We start from the raw sequence: 20092 nt of genomic DNA on the forward strand, positions 1-20092 counted from the left end.
CTTTTCTCACCCACCACCTACCAAGTCTTATTTATATATACATTTATATAGCGCCTACTACCCATGTGTGGAGCTCTGAAGCGCGGAGGGGCTAAATAATGATGCAAAGCTTGCTTTGCACCATTATTTAACGCCTGGGTCAGACCAGGCATTAAGGGACCTGTGGACCCATTTCCATGGTTAAACACCATGGAATGGGTCCACAGGAGCGCTCCTCAAGACCCAGGAACACCCCCACCCACACCAGAGGGACACTGGAGGATGGGGGACCCCCATCCCAGATAAGTAGGGTAAGTATAGGTAATTATTTTTTTATTTTTAATTAAAGTGCCATCGGGACCCAACTTGGGGCCCCCTGCACGGCACAGGGTGCAATGGCCTTCCCAAGGGGACACTGGTCCCCTGTGCTGGCCATTGGGGTGGTGGGCATGACTCCTGTCTTTTCAGACAGGAGTCATGTGGTATGGATGGTTTTGTGTCAGAAAATGACACTAGGCTGGTTAGAGTCATCTTTTTTTACTCTAACCAGCCTAATGTAATTTTTGGTGAAAAACCCCCTTCTCCCATACCGCCAGCCCCACCCGGCTAACGTCATTTTTTTTTTAAGCTAGCCCACCCTTTGCACCGGCTTGCACCATTACATAAATATGGTGCCCGGGTGGTGCTAAGAAATGGCTCAAGCCGGTGGTAAACTTTTTGGTGCAAAACTGCATTAGTGCAGTTTTGCACCAAAAAGTGTCAATATGCCCCCTAGTGTTTAACTTATTAGAGAAAGGCTCCACACAGTGTCACGGCAACACCCAGCATGCATTCCCCAGTGGGTGCATGCTGTTGGGTCTATACGAGCAAAGTGCATCAGTAAGTTCTCAAGAGTCCTGATTCACAAAGATTTTGCTTTTACTTACTTGTTCCAGGAGTACTTACTTGTTCTGAAAAAAATTGTAAACCAGGATTAGTCAGGGGTGTAGTTTGGGCAGTATAACAGGGGAGGTGGGGTGGTTGGCAGGGGATCTTCAGATTTTCCAAGAACATGCTGGAATATCTTGTTAAAACACAGTTGCTGCTCATATCACTAATGCATATGACCAGGCAGTGGTGTAGGGAACCCACCCCCCCAGTTTTAGCAGCTTAAGCAGGGGATGCCACTGTTCTTGGTAATCTGGTGACCACATGAACATTAATTGTTTGTTTATGTGATTCTTGTGTCAGCAGGGCAGCAGACAAATGCTAATAAATGAAACTGCTAGGAAATACCATCAGAGAGTGTTGTGGGCTTTCACCTGAGGTACACAAGAAAGGAAACACCTACAGAAATAATAAATACAGGAAAACGCAGCGAGAGGAACACATTTTAAACCAATGAGAACGAGAGAGAAAGACATGGAAGAAAAAGTAAGAATTGGTGGAAAAAATGGGTAGATAGAAAGGGGAAGAAATGAACCGTAGGAGAATGGAAGGGTGTCAGGAAGGTAGGACACGTGAAAGGAAAGATGGAAGAAAAGTGGAAAGAAGAGTGAAAGAATGACTGGGTGGAACTGTGAAAGGATTGAAAGCGTGACACATGAAAGGTTGGATGGAAGAGCTAAATGATTGACTGGTGAACATTTGAATGGATGGAAGGATGGACAGATGGAGAAGAGTGACTGGATGGTTAGAAGATAGACATATACATGAACATATGGACAAAAGGGTGGGCGAAAAGATGGATAGAGGCATGGATGGATGGGGTATTGTGTAGGTAGATGGAAAGGTGAAGGGAAGTACAGATGGTTGGATGAATCGATGGAAGGGTAACTAGATGGATGACGAGTGAAAGCAACTCTTCTAAGAAGCCTTGCATTGGCTCGCTTCGCATGCTCGATCTGATTAGAGATATGTTTCAAGAGGGAGGTATTTTAATTTTCTGGCTACGCCCTTGTGACCAGGCCAAAGACACTGTTAAAGCCAGTGGTGAAACAATTCAGATTCTCTCTCCTATTGATTTGTTTCAGTTGCTTCTTTCACCCCCTCTTACTTTCTTCCCTATCACCGTTCTTTTTCTTCTTGGTGTCTACTTATTCTTCACTTTTATGACATATCTCACTTTCGTTCTCTTACTCTTTGCTTCCCTTCTTTCTATTCACTCCTACTTTCTTATTTTTGCTATGGATTATTCTCTTAGACTCATATCTCAATTTTATTAACATCTCCCTCTCGTTCTCTCTTCTTCCCTTATATCTCTTTCCCTCTTTTTCTCTGCTATCCCCTTCTCTGTTCCCTTCTCCCGCCTTCTCAACTCGTTCTAAGCCACATTCTCCCCATCATGGCATTTGTTCTGTGTGTCCCATTCTCCTTCCCACCTGTCTGTTAGATCGTTTTACATTGCTTTCTATTTTCTCTTTTAATTGGTTTAATTGCTTCATCTCACAACCCCTCCTCTCTCTCTTTGGCAGTTTATTCTACATGGCACTACTGGAAGATTGTTTGCTGCTGCGTTTCGCTCTTGTTGTCCTTTCTAAGTCGTTTTTTTTCTTTCTCTTTGGTTGCTATCCTTTGTATCTTCTTTCATCTTTTTCTAGGCCAGTACTCAGTTTCCTGTATGCCTCTCTTTCGATGTATGTCCTTCTCTTCCAGCCACTAATAACTTATTTTAACTTTTATTTATGTTGCTCATCCTTTCACCCACCTATGCCTGTTGCTCCCTCGCCCGCCCTCCCCTCCCTCACAGTCTCATCTGCTTCTCAAGAGCTGGCGCGCGTGTGTTTAGGCTCCCCCTCCGCTGACGGACCGTTGTCAGGTACTGTTGCGAGAAGGAATGAAAGGGCAGGCCAGGGGGAGCGGACAGACACGCAGATGACTGGATTTTCGTTTCAGCATTAGCACGCAGTCTCTGCATCCTCCGCACGCAAGGGGGAGGTGACTAGCTGCACGTACTAAAGGTTCCTTTTTCTCACTTTTCTCCAGATCATCTTGGACGCTTCCGGCAAAGCATCCCACGTAGATTTATTACTAGCAAGCTGCCCGCGCGGATGGACGAGGAAATAATAAATACAAACAGCCTGGGACGGCGCGCGAGGAGTCGGCTGCAGCCAATGCACACAGAGGGGCCCAGCTGTGACGAGCCGGGCGGGGATTTGTCCAGCCCGGGAGGAAGCTCCCTCGCGCGCTGGCAGCAGGGGGGCGCTATTTAAGTATTTAAGGCCCGGGCACGGTGCGGCGTGAAAAATGTATTCTGAGGGTTGAGTGCAGTTAACTACTAGCATCTACAGACCACCTCCTCAGACAGGACTGTAGACCTCCTCAGGCAGGACTGTAGAACCACGGTGCAGTTACCTGACAGTACACCGGTAGTACCTGCACGGGTCCGGTGGTCTCTCCTGGGGGAAGTGTCCACACGCAGGGTGGTCTGTGTGCGGAGCCTGGCATGCAGGACCCGCTGGAGCAGATCTTCTACCTGCCACAGGCGTGAGCGGCGACTACCTGTGTGGTTCGTGTAATGGACTTCTGCACCTTCTGAGCACATCCAGCGCATTGTGTCTTCTTGCTGCTGCGAAGCGCTGCTCATCCTAGGTCCAACCGTCCAAGACAGCAAAGAGCGCTCCGAACTTTAAACAACAGGTCAGCCTGCAATTATATGAATTAACACCCAACCCCCAACACCCCCGCCATCCTGCAAAATACACTGTTGGTGGGGAAACCACACTGCAATCAAGCACAGGCAGGAAACACTGTCGGATCCCTCTGTTGATAGAACCTCTCGCTTCTTGCACTTTATGGTACCCCTGAGTGAGAAGCAGTAAAAGCGGTACCTTATTTGGATGAGTGAACGAATGATATAGCGCTTTGGTCAGATTTCCATCTCTCGCAACATTTTTTTAAGAAACACTTTGTGTGCAGTTGTTAACTTTAAATAATGCGTTGATACTTTTACAATTGTGTATGCTTTGATGGGTAAAGTGTAATTATTTTGCATTATATTTTCATTTGTGTTTTGGCAAGGAAAGCTTCGCGTAGAGTTTGTCACTATACTGTTTGTTTCTTACCTTCGTAGGTGCACTCTTTGCCCCGGAGTAAGCCAGTGAAACCTCCCCACAGTTAAACTATACCTTGCATGGCTGATATTAGGAGAGCCACATTGTATGTCTAGTTACTGTTGCATGTGTTTTCCTTCCGAGAGAGAGCGCGCACATTGATATATTTCCATTATAATAACTCTTGAGTTGAGCTGGTATGGACGCACTGAGTGCACAGCTGATATTGACTTGCTCTTAAAATACTGTTGTGGAAATAAGCTTTGTAATAATTCTATGATGAGTTTGTGCGATATTGTGGGCATGTCGCCAACTTCAGACTCTGGAGGGGCCAGGATACAAACATTTGCACCACTGCCGAGGAAGTTTGTACCGATTTTTGCACCGACTGACCAGTGCAAGAACGACACTTGTCGACCAGCCAGTGCATAAACATAGGCTTTTGATTCCTATGATGACTGCAGGCGCTTTTGGGGTGGCGAACCTGGGCTAATTCTTAAGTGCACTGGGCAGGGCAAAAGTCAGCACATCATTTTTCGTCACGCAACACTCATTACTTCCTTTCTTGCCTGTTGTTCGGGGCCGGTGATAGGGCGGTGCGAGCGGTGAGGCCGCACCGGGTGCTGACCTGGTTTGGGGGGTGGTGACCTGGGAGGGGGGGTTGCGGTGGGGGGGGGGGGCGCTCTGTTTAGGAAAAGCTTACGAAACTTGCCATCTAAAAGCACCTGCTGAAAAGTTCCTTGTGCGTCCAACCTTCAGGAAGGGGTTAAAATGATAAGGCACCTCTTGTGATTAATGTTCCTGCGAGGGAGCGAGATGGAAGTTTTGTCTAGCAGCAGCTTTGGCTCACCATAAAGTAGCTAGAGGGTTAATGTGCATGCTGCAAAGAACAGAACTATATTTTGTGTGGATTAGTAAAGTCAACCTTCACAAGCCCTTTAAAACAAACGAATGCATGTGGAAGGTGGGATACGGAGATATGAGGGGCACATTTGCTGAGTGGTAGTGAGTGAATCTGAGGAGGTGGTAATGGGGTAGGGGGGCCAAAAGGACTGTTGCACAGGGCGCCACCAGTGCTAGAGCCGACCCTGCTGTTGTTATAGTATCCCAAAGTTATTTGGCCCTCTAACTTGCTTTGCAACTACTTCAGAGCGTTATCTTAACAATCAATTGTGTGATCTCAGTCAAAACACTTTCTCTTTCCTAGTCAATGAGCATATCTGACTCACTTGTGATTATTATCCAAATGCACACATGACAAGGTACACAAGTAACATTTTTACTGTAACTTTGTAGAAAGTGTGTATTTAATTAATTGAGGTCATTTCTGGACAGTTTATTTTTTAAGATGAAGAGCATTTGATTGGGTACTTTGCTGGAGTAGTCAACAATAAAATTAATTGAGCGTATACTTTGCATAGCGCACTACTCACCCATTAGGGTCTCAAGGCGCTGTACACATACCCTGTGAAACCCCCCTCCTGGCTTTTCCCTGTGAGAGCCCACTCCTAGACAGCCCCAGGGTGAATCCAGGCATCCAAGCACCTTTGTGGAGATTAAGCAAGTTATTGCCCAGAGTTACAGAGTGGGACCCATTAATTAGATTAGGCACCTAGGCAAGAATTATCTGGTCCAAGGGAATTGAGCCCAAGACCCACCAAGGTGGAAATTGAACCCGGTCCTGGGCCACTCTAATCATTGTGCCACACTTCTCCACTTGTATTCCTAGCTCCACTAGCTTTCCTTGCAAAACTAAACTTGTTGATTTAATTTATTGCAGTGAAGAGGGCAGGCGGTCACTTTTATTCACAGAGGAGGCAGCATGTTTAGAGGCTTAAATGTGTACGTGTGTTGAATTCTGCTGCTTTTCTGACCATTCAACTACCCCATTTTCCACGTATGATATCATAAATTCATTTATGTAGGGCTACAACCTCGACGAGGAATGAAAGCGTTTTCATAGCGTAGAGGGTGCAGGTAATGTAGTATGCACAGCCCCCAAGGGTTAAGACAGGAACCCCCTCTTGCGCTGGAAGGTGGAGTCAATACCTTGGAGCTATCCCTCTGTCACCGTCATGGAGGGGTCAGTGAGGAGCCGGAAGGCGCGCTCGTTGTGCTGCGCTCTGAGCACATTTACTTCAGGTAACAGCGCGGAGCAGAGCGTAACCTGACGTGTTTTTCTCAGAGGCAGGAAAATTGCTCCCCGGTGGGTGTGTGTGTGGGCTGGGAGGTGTAGTGAATCAACTTATTGTCCGAGAAAGAGGACTACGTGCTTGACCAGTGCACCAGTGCTTAACTTGCAAAAAAAAACAAAAAACGAAGAAACTGCAGGGCAGTGCGGGGGGTGAGGAGGGGGTGGGAGAGGAGGTGTAGTGAATCAACTTATTGTCCGAGAAAGAGGACTACGTGCTTGACCAGTGCACCAGTGCTTAACTTGCAAAAAAAAAAAACGAAGAAACTGCAGGGCAGGGCGCCGCAAAATACCAGTGTTGACGAATGCCAAGTCAGGCCAGTGGCGTAGCTTTCATAGTGCAGCAGGTGCATTGGCACCGGGCGCTTATTTTACCCCCACAGATTGGATGATTTTCTATAAAACTAGGGTATGGTGGAGCAAATTCTTTGCTTGCATTATTGCCCTGGGGACTCCTGCTAAATCAGTGAGCTGCCTAATCTTCATCCTACCCGATACCCCTTTTTTCCACTACCCAACACTTTCTGTCTCCTTATCTCACTCGCACAGGTTCTTTTTTCAAACCCCTTTTCCCCACGTTGGCACTGTATTCATATATTTCGCTTCCTCACGCTTTCCCTCCTTTTGCTGTTCAATCCCTTGATAGCTTCCTTGTGAATGGGCACGTTTTGCAGGACAGCCTACTGTCTTCAGAGCGAAAGAGAGTGCACTGAGGTCATGGTTCTAAAAGCGCTTCAACGCCTTGTCAGGGACAGTAAACGTTGCAAACATGCAATTACGGTACAAAACAATAAATACACATTGACTTCTCATCAGTGAGAGGAAGCCGACCATGGAGTGCTCTTATCACGAGGCAGCGAACATTGACCACTTCCCCTCGCCCCCCCCCCCAAAAAAGCGGTCATTAGGAGAGAGGCGCACCCCACAAACAATATGTTTTAGATAACAAGAACGATTATAGTACGTTATCTGGCGAGAGAAAGGAAATATGTTGTCTCATTGCTGACAGCAAGGAGCGCATTTGAAACCACTGCTTTGGAAGAGAGCAGACATTATTTATACATGTGAAATGGACACAGGACCGGGAGACTAGGAGAGTTTCCAGTGAAGTGGATTAATGAAGATCAGGTATGCGCGCGCCTAGTGATACGCCCACTGCTTAATTTGTATATAAAAAAGTGCCGGTGCCCAAAGCCCTCCTCTTAAACACGCGGCTGCTGCAATTAAATGTGTGAGTACAGAATACCAGGCAGCTAATCCTGAAGCCATTTCAGTCCTCCTCAATCCATTTGCAGCCACTCCCTGCCCCTTCATCTCACTCTTGCAACTTTTTGCTTTCTCCCATTGTGACGCTTTTTTGTTTTTCGCTTCCTCCTTTTTTCCCATACTACTCGCAGTAAATGCTTGGGGCAGAAAAATAAGTGCTGGTGCCCCGCACCGGAAACAACAAGCACAAATTAAGCACTGGATACGCCTCGATTGAGGAGAGACAGTGCAATGTGACCCCCATTAGCGATATAATATATATATAAAACTGAATAACACAGACGAATGGCTAAAGAGGGATGGCTGACAGTATCTATATATAAGTATAATAATTGCTCCTTTTTAATACAACAAAAGGTCTTGGCTAACAATAGACAAAAATTGCAAAAAAATGGGGGAGGAGATTTGGGGGGGGGCAATATATACTGAATTAGCCTGGTGCAGAATTACATTACATTTAACAGTTACTGTCTATATAGTGCATAGAGAGAGGTTTGACTGTAGAGGGAAATTAACACTGCTCCATCCATGTGAGAAACTAGTGGTGTTGTAGTAGAAAGAGAGAGAGGCCAAGTGCATCACGCTTCTAAAGATTGCGCATTAGGGCAATCCTAAAAGGAGTGAGATCATTTACAGAGGCAATCATATGCAGTGAAAACATAAATTAAACACCAAAGAGAGAGCAGGAATCTCTGTGACCTTGTAACGAAAGTTAATGCATCAAGAAGAATCATGCATGCACTAGGTAGCCCTGCATACAGATCATGCATATAGTAATGAAACAGAGAGGTCAAATCCATTTAATACGAAAGAGACTGTCTACATCAAAGCCATACTACAGGCAAAGCATGCATCTGTTAACTGTAGTGGACGAGCATGCATCCAAGTACCCCACAGACAGACCTTACATTGGGTAACCCTATAGAATAGTGGTTCCCAACTGGTGGTCCGGGGACTCTTGGGGGTCCACAAAGCATCCTCAGGGGTCCGCGACTACATAGAAAATTAAATAATATTAACAGATTAGGTACCCAGCTATCAGGAATGACTCAGTGGGGATCCCCGGATTCCAGTAATGCTTCAGTGGGGGTCCCCAGAAGTCAAAAGGTTGGGAATCACTACTATAGAAGGCACACATTAACGTAACACTAAATAGAAAGCATACATCGAAGTTACCTAGCAGACAAAGAGCACACTTCAGTTATCATTAAAGAGAACATTGGCCAAGTATCCACTAAGTGAAAGGATACATTAACCAAATATTGTATACTAAAAATATACATCTGTCTTATCATGTACAAGAGACATACAAAGAGTTAACCCAGTGGTCTCCAACCTTTTGTCTATTGATAGCTACCTATGTTCAGTGAAAATCACCCTGAGCTACTAATAGTATCAGTGTTGTATGTAAGATTGCGTTAGTGCCCATCTTTTGCAAGATTACCAGCAGTGATTACCTCAGTGCATCAAGCAGGGTTGCCTGTAATAATGTGAGTGATGTGCGGTGCCTCACAAATCCTTGATTGATAGATTGATTGAAAGTGATGTTATAGTTAGGTCTGGTAATAATATCTTACTTTGCACAAAAAAAACAACAGAAATTCACTGAAAAAAAGGTTAAAGCCACGTCATAGTTAGGTTAAAATATCAGTTAAAACATAAAGGTTTAAACAAAAAAAAAACTGAAATTCACTAGTAATAGCTAACTGAAGTAACTATAACTCACACTCTTGTCATGCACTGCTTATGACCTTACATATTAAAACACTCATGACATGTTTTATGACATCATTGGTAATATCAATGTGACATCTGAAATCACATTATTGATGAAAACACTGTGCTTTCCAGGGGGTGCACAAATTATAGTTACTCCAGTTATCCATAACTAGTGAATTTCAGTGTTTCATTTGGCGTACGGTGTCAGTCTCACCAACACTGACAAAGGCTGAGTGCCGAACCAAGTCTGATCTTTAGTGCAGAAATAAATTATTTTATTAATATTTACCCCCAAGAGTGCCTATCTTTGGTTCCTGGCAAGGAAAATGTGAAATTACATACAAATATATGATTGTGTATAAAAACACACACACACACACACACACACATTTTTTCACTGAAAAATAAACCAAAGATAAAAGGGACATCATAGTTAGGTGAAAATGTCAGTTAAGCATACCATTTTAAACTAACAAAACTACTGAAATTCCCTAGTTATAGTTATCTCAAGTAACTATAACTCATGCTCTAAAGTAGCTATAACTCAGGGTCCCTGCCATGCAGTGATGTTATCAATGATTTCATAGAATATGTATTGAGTGATGTAATATTGGAGGTAATTAGCTCTGTATGGTGTAGGAGCGAGTTATAGTTATTTTAGAGTATGAGTGCAGAATGTGCACACTTGGAAAAAGGTAAATGCCTCTGAAGATTGTTTTTGTTCAGAAAGTTGCCCTTCCTGGACAAAAACAACCCTACCTACAGCCAGGCAGACATCCAGCACGGCCAAGGGTGCCTGCATTGGTGCAAGGCAGCAGATTGTGCACCAATGCAGGCAGAGAGCAGGAACGCACATATATTGATAAATATGGCAAATTTCTACCCTTTTCCGTTCATGCAGCACAGCAATTTGCCTTACTGTGTTACATTGCGTGAAAGTATAATAAATGTCTTTCACCCCTTGCGCTCACTTGGATAAAATTCCTCAAGTCACATAGCAGATTCCTTTGCGTGTTTTAGTTTCTCATTCCAGTTGCAAGCTACGTCGTGCTTTTACCTGCTGGATGGCATTACATTTAAAGCAATGCTGTGGGTGCAGTTTGCATACCATCGTCACAGTGGCATCTTCACTTATGAGTCTGCATTGGCAGCCTCATGTTGGAACAGGGCCTGATGGACTGAGGTAGCATGGCTGAAAAGTGCAGACGCCCAGTCTTTAGTCTTGCTGGGTGCAAAGAGGTACTCTGGTTTTGAAGTTGCATCCTCTGGGAAGAGTTGTAGTTGATGGTGTGTCTTCAGAAAGTGAGGCCTCTGGGCCAAGCAGTGTTTCTGTTTCATGGCACCTGCAACAGCACCACCAGTCTCTCAGGCTCTCAATGGATTGCAAGACAACAAGTTGATGCTTGCTTGTGCTTAAAAAGTTTTGGTGCAGTTCACAGCACAAACCATGCAGAGCCCTAAGAATCCCCTCACAGCACAAGTCACTCAAGTCAGTCTGCTGTAGCCAGCTTTATGACAGCAACATGATGGGCATCTCCTGCTGGACCTTATCTCCTCCTGCAGGCACTCTTCCCTTTCTCTGAGCAGACAGTCAGGCTTCCAGGCACTAGGCTGACCCTCAGCTCCTTGAGCAGAAAGTGCAGACTTCAGGGGCTATTCCCTCACCTTAGGTAGACAGGCAGTCAAGCAGACACCAGGTCTGATCACACAGCAAGTCTTTGAATACCCTGCAGAGCATTTCACTGCTTGTTCAAAAATAACCTAGAACTAGAACAAAGTGAGGTGGTTTGGATCCTACCTTTCAAACTTTTTCCAGACATGAGATGTGAATCCATTGTGTAAGGCTTTGGAACCAGTTTGGATGGATCCTCTTTCAAATGTAATTTTTATCTGTTCCTCAGAGACAAACTTTGTATAATGTGATGGCTCTCTCAGAAGGTAACAATGGAACTGGCTCCAAGCAGATCTATCCATATCACAACCACAATGACGATATTTAAAACATTTATTCTGCATTTTAATGGTATATTGATGGTAAAAAAGGATTTTAGCATGTATACGATCAGGGAACAAACTTCCAGTAAATCTAAGTATAAGTGGATTACATTTCAGTATGTAAAGTATGTTGATAACTATGGTCATTTGCACAGAGTTTTTTATGTATTATTTTAATCATGAATGATCTTATGAGTTTATAGTAGATGGTATTTATTAGTATGAAATTATTTATTTATATTGCACTGTGTATTGGTTTTGATTAACTATGCATTTAATAAATAAACTTGAACTTGAACAACCACAATGGAGTGTAAGATTTCTGCTTTTAGCTGTCATTAGCCTTCCTAAAAATCAGGGATGGCCAAAAGCTCAAGCCCTACCCAGAAACTTCCTCACCTTGAATATTGAAAACTATAGCTCTGCCCTTTATCTCTACTATCTGGAAATGGTCAGGAAGAACTAAATACCAGCCCTTTGCTTAAAACGTCCTTCAGTGAATTTGTAAAGGAAGCCCTGTCTCCATCTTCTCTCACTTTAGTTTGTGGGTCTCTATCCTTCAGCCACACAATTGCTCGTAATACACTTCCACTGTAGGAGTGTTGCCCTTATCCTCAATCTTGGGCCATACTAAACCAGGGATATCCAAATAGATCCCACTGGCCTCAGTACCCTGACTCATACCACATGAAGAGTCCCACCACCATACCTGCGCTACACTTTCACTGTACCCTTACGCACTTGACATGCACACAAAATGTCAGCAGAAGGTTCTGGATTTCACATAACAGCAGAATTTTACACAAGAGGGATCAGTAGACTGTATTCTTTCTGACCATTAGAAGAAGGCCTGGTCACACTAAACAGCCACAAAACAAGTGCTCTTCCACTGCTGCTTTATGTGATGCACCAAGACCAGGCTCAATGGAACAATGCCCATTATATTGGTACTATTGGTGTATCCCTCCATGTCAGTAATCTGATCCTAGATCTTTCCTTACCAGGGACAGTCCTCTCTGCACTTGCTAAGTGGCTGTGCTTTCAGGGCCAAAGTAATAGCCAGGATTCTAGTTTCACATGCAGTTGGGTACTCAGCAGATGGGTACACACCATTACCTATGCAGGGAACATTCCCATTCCAACAAAACGCAACCTTTTTTATTTTGTAGCTTATACCATACCGCTACCATTGCTAAGGTGTGTAAATAAGACATTTTACTATTACTCATCCTGAAGTAACAAAAGGTGACACAAAATTATCTAATATTTTAGTAGGCATATAGCATGCTTCACACTATTTAGTAAGGTTCATTTATTTATCCATCCCCATAGTGTTTTACCAGTTCAACAGAAGTGACCACGCATTGTGATTTTCATGCAGGATGCATGAGTTCAGAATATCTCCTTTGCTGCATTGAATTTTTCCTGCTGTTAGAATGAGTCCAATTAACGGGAAAAAATAGATTTACTCCCATAGGTTTCCTCATAAAGGGCCTGATTTAGAGTTTGAAGGAGGGGTTACTCCACCACAAAAGTGACGGATATCCTGTCCACCGTATTACAAGTTCCGTAGGCTATAATGGAATTGTAATACTGTGGGTGGGATATTCATCACGTTTGTGACGAGTAACCCCCTCCATCAAACTACAATCAGGCCCAAAGTTTCGTACACATTTCTGATTTTTTAGGAATTCACATAAGTTTCTCAGAGTTAACCTGGGTAGTTGAGACTTTCACAGATTCCCAGGAGTACACCTGGAAAGCTTTTGAGAATTCCAACGTACAAACCATGTCTGCATTGTACCCAGTGTTCAATTGCACATTCAAAAATGCTTTGTGTCACAGCGGTTGCACATAACACGTTTTTCACGATAGAATTTTTTTATTCTTGGAAAAATGATCTCCTTATGCCCCCACCACTTTCAGGAGGGGTTCTTTACTTAATTTAATCTTGAAATGGATTACTCCTGCCTTTGACAGGAGTAAATCTCCTACCGTTTATAGCGTGGGAATGTGAAAATGTAAGTAAATATGCACAAACAGGTACGTTTGTGGTTGTTCTCCAGTGTCCGCTCGGAAATTCCACTCTCCAAGCGAAATTGTACTCACAGGAAAGTGTATAGATGAGCAATTCATTTTACCAGTATAAACTCATGTTTGTGAGTAGCAAACGTGGTTTGACACTCTTAAAAAAGCTTTTGATGCATGAGTTGAATTTCCATAGCAAAATAGCTTCCTGGTAACGAGGGCACATTATGTTAATAAATTATCTCCACACAGTGAGCCATTGCAATAGGGTGTACTCAAAGCACTTTTCCAGTAGGGACCATAAAATGTACTTTCATATTATGTTGCTTGCAGGGGTCCGCCTAAGTAGAAAGCATGGGTTGTGTTATTTAACAAGAATTCTTACATTTTAGGTACCAAGGGCCATATTTATACTCCGTTTGCGCCGAAATTGCGTCGGTTTTTTTGACGCAATTTCGACGCAAAACTAACGCCAACTAACGCCATATTTATACTATGGCGTTAGAGGCGAATAGCGCCAAAGTTCCCGGAATGTGCGTCATTTTTTAGCGTGAACCCCTTCCTTGCGTTAATGATATGCAAGGGAGGCGTTCCCGTCTAAAAAATGACTCCCAGGCCTTTACGTGGTATTTATACTCCCGGGCAAAAGAGACGCCCGGGAGTTGGCGTGGCAAAAAACGGCGCATTTGCGCCACTTTTTAACGCCTGCTCAGGGCAGGCGTTAAGGGGCCTGTGGGCTCAAAATGAGCCCACAGGTGCCCTCCCATGCCCCCAGGGACCCCCCCTGCCACCCTTGCCCACCCCAGGAGGACCCCCAAGGATGGAGGGACCCACCCCAGGGACATTCAGGTAAGTTCAGGTAAGTATAATTTTTTATTTTTTATATTTTTTTTTGGTGGCATAGGGGGGCCTTATTTGTGCCCCCCTACATGCCACTATGCCCAATGACCATGCCCAGGGGACAGAAGTCCCCTGGGCATGGCCATTGGGCAAGGGGGCATGACTCCTATCTTTACAATGATAGGAGTCATGTTGATGGGGGATGGGCGTCGTTAAAAAATGGCGCAAGTCGGGTTAAGACGATTTTTTCGACGTAACCTGACTTGCCCCATTTTAAGACGCCCATGCGCCATTTTCCCCCTACGCCGGCGCTGTCTGGTCTACGTGGTTTTTTCCCACGCAAACCAGGCAGCGCCGGTCTGATTGCGCCGTCTAACGCCATTCCATAAATACGGCGCCCGCATGGCGCTTCAGAATGGCGTTAGACGGCGCAAAACTTTTTGACGCTAAACTGCGTTAGCGCAGTTTAGCGTCAAAAAGTATAAATATGGGCCCAAGAATACATCAATATTTTTCTTGTAGGGATCTTTCTTTTATGAATGTATTGTGATATAACTTCAGAAAAGCTAGTTCTGGTCATTCATTTTATTTTTCTACCTGAAAAGAGCTACTTTTGTGTTACTGGGGACGCTGCATAAAGTTGGAGCAACAGAGAGAATTGATTCCTTTATTTGTTTACAAAGAACTGGTAAAGTGATTTCATCTATTGCTTACAGGTCAGCCCTGCAAGAATGTATGAGGAACTCTCCACCCACTGCCTGGCGCTACTGCTCTCTGCCCTGCTAACCATCTACCTGTGGAAGTGGCTGAGAAGGAAAGATCTGAAAGGTGGGACAGCTCTCCCGGGTCCCTTCCCCTGGCCGGTGATTGGGAATGCAATTCAGTTAGGGAAAGCTCCACACATCGCCTTCGCTGGTCTTGCTAAGAAGTATGGTGATGTTTTCCAGATTAAGCTGGGCAGCCACACAGTGGTTGTGCTGAATGGCGAGCATGCAATCCACGAGGCCTTGATCAAGAAAGGCAAGGATTTTGCTGGACGGCCTGATTTTCTCTCCTTTCATGTGGTTTCAGGAGGCAGGAGTCTGGCTTTCAGTGACTACTGTGAGCGCTGGAAGGTGCACCGCCGGATGGCACAGTCCACCGTGCGTGCCTTCTCCACAGTCAACTTGAGCACAAAGAAGGACTTTGAGCGGCATGTGTTGGCTGAGGTACGTGAACTAATTAAGGTGTTTGCTGCCCAGAGTGTCAATGGTGCCCACTTTCACCCCTCACGCAATGCAGTAGTTGCTGTAGCCAATGTTATGAGTGCTCTCTGCTTTGGTGCCCGCTATAGCCACAATGATACAGAATTCCGCTCTTTACTGAGCCACAATGACCAGTTTGGCAAGACTGTGGGTGCGGGAAGCCTGGTAGATGTCATGCCTTGGTTGCGACTTTTTCCCAATCCTGTGCGCACCGTCTACAGCAATTTCCTTGCTGTCAATCACCGCTTCTACAGTTTTGTTTACCACAAATTCATGCAGCACCAGAGCACAGTATCCAAGGGGATCACACGAGACATGATGGACGCCTTCATCCATATTCTGGGAGGAGGACAAGAACAGACCAATGGTCTGAAGCTGCTGAATAGTGAATACATCCCATCCACCATCACTGATATATTTGGGGCCAGTCAAGACACACTATCCGTTGCCCTGCAGTGGCTCATCCTCTACCTGGTCAGGTAAGGATTTTGTGGTTTATTAACATTTTTAAGTAACACACTTACAGAGACACCTGTAGTGGTCTTGTTGCTATCTAAGACATGCTTCTTACATTCAAGCAAAAAGGCTACATGTATGGTTGATATCAGCAGGGCATGAATCAATATTCGAATATTCATAACCAGAGCAGTATATTTTAACTGTCTGTATGCAAGGCCGTGTGTGGTCACGGCCTTGCATACAGACCTGCAGAGGCCTGGGGAGAGAGCAGGGTGATTATTGACAATGGCTCCATTCCTTAAATTTTCGCCCAAAAACCATTGTCCTCTGGTGGGTTAATCCCCTGGGGAGGGGGCATCAAGAGGGGAGGGGGAGGAAGAAGAGCAGAGGAGCAGGAGGTGAGAGGAGAGGAAAGAGGAGGTTAGGAGAGGGGCAGGGGGAGGGGAGTGGAGAGAGGGAAAAGGAGAGGAGAGGAAAGTAAAGGAAATGAAAGGAAAGGAAAGGAGAGCAGAGGAGAGGAAAGGAAAGGAGAAGAGAGGAGAGGACAGGAGAGGAGACCAGACCAGGCTAGAGAGAGGGGTAAAGGCCGAGGCAAAATGGAGTAGAAGTAGGAAAAGGGGGACAGAGTATTTGAATGTCTTCCTAAATCTCTGTTGAATCAAGTCTCCTGATTTAACTCTCAGGCCCAGTAGAGTCTTTTGTTTATGCAATGTCTGAAACTTGGAGTATGCCTCTCAAATTTAGGAATGGTGGTAGCTGGAAGGTCACTTCTTCATGTGTTTTTCCTTGAACTGTGCCCACAGGGCAGCAGTAGGTGTGATGGACACTGGAAAGTCAAATTCACTAATCTAACTCCAGTCCTAGAATATTTAGGGAAAGAACAAAATTCTCCCAAATGTTCCAGGAGGCATATTTAGTATTCTTACTCCAGTCCCAGAATATTTAGGGTAACTTATAGATTTCCCAACTATTTTTAGGAAGAGCTGAAATGTAGTTATTTTAAATGGAATAAAGTGCTGCCCTGAAGGCACAACCCAGGGCACAACACTAGGAATGCTTGGAAGGTCCCAAACATTGAATCATCACATTGTGTTCCTTATGGTCTAGGGGATTGTTGGTGGCAGAAAGGGGAGGGGTTGCAGGTCAAGGTATAGCAGAACAGTAGAGTCAAGGGGCAAAGCCAGGAGTGAGCCAGGGAGCAGATGTTTGCAGAGTTTATCACCTGGAGTCTCCCCTGGTATGCACTTTACCTATGATTTATACTGTGCACTGTCTAGCAAACCCTAAATGGTCTCCTAAATCTATCTATTTTTTTAGAACAGGGGCACACCAGTGCTATGGTGCAAAACCCATGTTTGTGTATCATCCACACGCTTTGGATGAATGTACATGCAGTATTACAAGGAAGAGGCTTCAAATTTAAGACACAATACATTTTAAAAAATACAATACAACTGAAAAAAGTAGTATAATCAGCATTGATTGTTTTGCACATGGTACATTTTGTGTTTCAGTGCAGTAAATACGTCAAAGTCACAATGACAAGATTAGTAATGCAATACATTTTATAATGACATGATATCCAATTTACCTTGGCCCAGCTTATATGGAACAAGAATTTTAAATCATGCCAAGTACATGCAGGACGTTGTGCAAATTATGTTCCTTTCTACCTCTTGAAAATTGTCCTTCCTCCATAGCCCACTTTGAATAAGAAGAGGCTAATGAAAAAAACGAAACTAATCTGCTATGGACTGATGTCATGTAGAATTGTAGATGAATACCAATAAGAGGGTTGTTTTCCAAGTATCGGTTTCAAGTGGGAGAAGGAGAGAAGCCTGAGTTCTCTATAATGTCACTTTCTAATCCTGAGGTGGGAAATGCCCCACTATTGATTACTACCACCTACAATTTTATGCTATGTTTGCCACCTTCAAGAGCACTGTTTGTAAGCTGATCCCATGGATTAGCTGTGCAGGTGGACAGAAGACTTGGAGCACCACAAACAATGTACAGTTCTTCAGCCCACTACCATCTGCTATAGGTGGTTTCCCTGTAAATTGCATACTAGCACCCTCAGAAATTCTCTATGTAGATAAAATAATTCCTAGCATCATGTATCTCACCCACATCCATCAGCAACACCCAACCTTGCTCTCCCAAATAAAGGAAAAAGTGCCTGAATACCAGCCACCCTCCTCAGCTATTCTCATGATCTTCCTTTTATTCCTAACCTAGTTGCCCATTCACAAAGACATCTATGAGTATGGGAAGTAGTACCACGGAAGCACTCTTATAATACTCTTATGCGTCCTTTTGGATCAGCCCTAAAATGTCCAACTCCATACTAGTAAAAGAGCAAAAAGGCCACTATCCTTTCAATTTGTACTATATGTTTAAGAATATTCCCACTTTAGATTTTTTGGAGGGGAGGGATTAACAAAGGCATGTTTAGAGTACATAAAAGAGTACTATAGGAGTACTGATTCTAAACATTCCAAAATGCCCTTTGTGAGTGGCTCACCCTAATGATTGAGAAAAACTGCTAGCATGTTGCATCATGCCCCATCACCTCTGGTGATCACTTCACACTGTTCAAATATAGAAAGAATACCTGATGTCCTGCAACTGTCGACCATCACCCTATGAGCCTTTGCTCCACTCGCCCACACAAAAGCAATGCTCTGTGCTGTCAATGCAGTAGTTGAGAAAATTTTCCATGCTGACTGTGTCTCAGGCCAAGCCAGTATCAGAGGAGATTGAAAGCCTCTGTCGGCCATAGAGGTGCAGAGATCCATAGCTGGCAAAGGAAAGAGTGGTTGGTGGTGCAAGATTACTTTCATCAGCTCCCTATGCTTCTGGACACTAAATGGGAAGCCAGGAGAGACATCGGACCATCATATGCCATTCCACCAGCTCTCTTGGGTGCCTGGAGACCTGGTAATGATGGCAGATTAGTGTCTGTCATAAATATAGCTTCAGTGTTGCTAGATTTGACTACAGACAGCTTTAGCACTCTGGGACAAAAGCTCATTTCCTAAAAAAAAACAAAAACATAATGAGTATTCAAATAGTGTGGGCAATCCAGTGGTGTCTCTTCTGTCTCTTTGTTGGTCCAGTTAATCTTTTTAGGAGTCCAGAGGGGCAAGAATAAACACCTTCACTCATGGTACTAAATGACAGTGTAACCCATTTGGTTGCACATTAAATCTCAGAGACAAACTTGAAGTTTAGAAAGGGATTTATTACAGACTCAAAGTGAAACTTACATAAATGAGCCTCTGAAACATGGTATGTATGATTATGATCACCATAGGAGAATCAAAACATCGCATATTGTTAAATTTCACTAACATATAAATGACAGATAATTCAATAGCGACAATGCAGAAAACAAGGAAAAGCATATGGTGCTTCGAATTCAGACTCAGAGTTTCCTGCCTAACCATTGAATCTAAGCTCCCTACTATTCTAATAAACTAAAGATGAATATAGAGGAAAGAGTAAGCATGACAGAAAACTTTGGTAGAAGTACTGTTGAGAGATGTGAGTAGCATAAAGCCACTTAGTCTAGGAAAAGAAAGGAGATCTGTCTCTCTCTTAAGGGTCCACTTTAGTCAAGGGGCAAAGGGAATCTGAAGCACTCGCTAACTAAACAACCCTTTAATCATCCTCAGAACCTTCCAGTAGCTGACATCAAACTCAAGGAAGTTTCCACTAGCAACGTATCATTGTGAATTATATCCAATTAACTTTTATCCTATTCTGAACACATATACTTGACCTTGTATTACATCCATGCTGAGGAATTTGGAAGGGGAGTTGCTTCTTACAGCTCCTTGGCAAACCAGCTCACACTTCCTTATCTGTCACCTACAGAGGAAAGAAAAATAAAGCACAAAGAAAACAAGCTTCATGTCGAAATAAAACACAGGAAGCGTTAAGGCCTTAACTCCAGCCTGAACAATGAAGAGGTGCACAGTTTAGTTGTACACTTACAATGCAGATCTCTTAAACATAATAAATGAGTGATTGTAAAATATATAATTTGTTAAAATACTAAGGTATAAATGCATTTGGTGAACATTGTATAAAGACATTTTACATATAACGTCCAATATCTTTACCGAGTCAGGCACTATGATGTTGTGGTCTTTTAATATATGTGTCAGATTAAATGCCTAATTATTCTTCATTCGACAAAGTATAATGGCACGGTCAAGGTTTGCTGTATCAAGCCACCCTCTGATGACGTATCACGTCACCACAAACTATTTTCTTTCTGAAATGAGACTCTCTAGAACCTTAGTGGGTTTTACCAATTTTCGCCTAGATTCTTC

General features: G+C 43.8%; 1 protein-coding gene across 2 annotated transcripts in view; it reads left to right on the plus strand.

The window, feature by feature from the left end:
- Nucleotides 1-2859: 2859 nt before the first annotated feature.
- Nucleotides 2860-20092, plus strand: part of CYP1B1 (cytochrome P450 family 1 subfamily B member 1) — a 69363-nt gene continuing 52130 nt past the window's right edge. The window contains exons 1-2 of one of the 2 annotated variants that reach the window (XM_069234472.1): nucleotides 2860-3597; nucleotides 14766-15772. In XM_069234472.1, the coding sequence (XP_069090573.1) occupies nucleotides 14781-15772 (992 nt within the window). In that variant the 5' untranslated portion in view covers nucleotides 2860-3597; nucleotides 14766-14780. Of the gene's footprint in view, nucleotides 3598-4717; nucleotides 6153-14765; nucleotides 15773-20092 lie in introns of those variants that run through there. The other variant, XM_069234473.1, reaches the window with a different exon arrangement.

The sequence above is a fragment of the Pleurodeles waltl genome, chromosome 5 (assembly GCF_031143425.1).
Source record: "Pleurodeles waltl isolate 20211129_DDA chromosome 5, aPleWal1.hap1.20221129, whole genome shotgun sequence".
NCBI lineage: Eukaryota > Metazoa > Chordata > Amphibia > Caudata > Salamandridae > Pleurodeles > Pleurodeles waltl.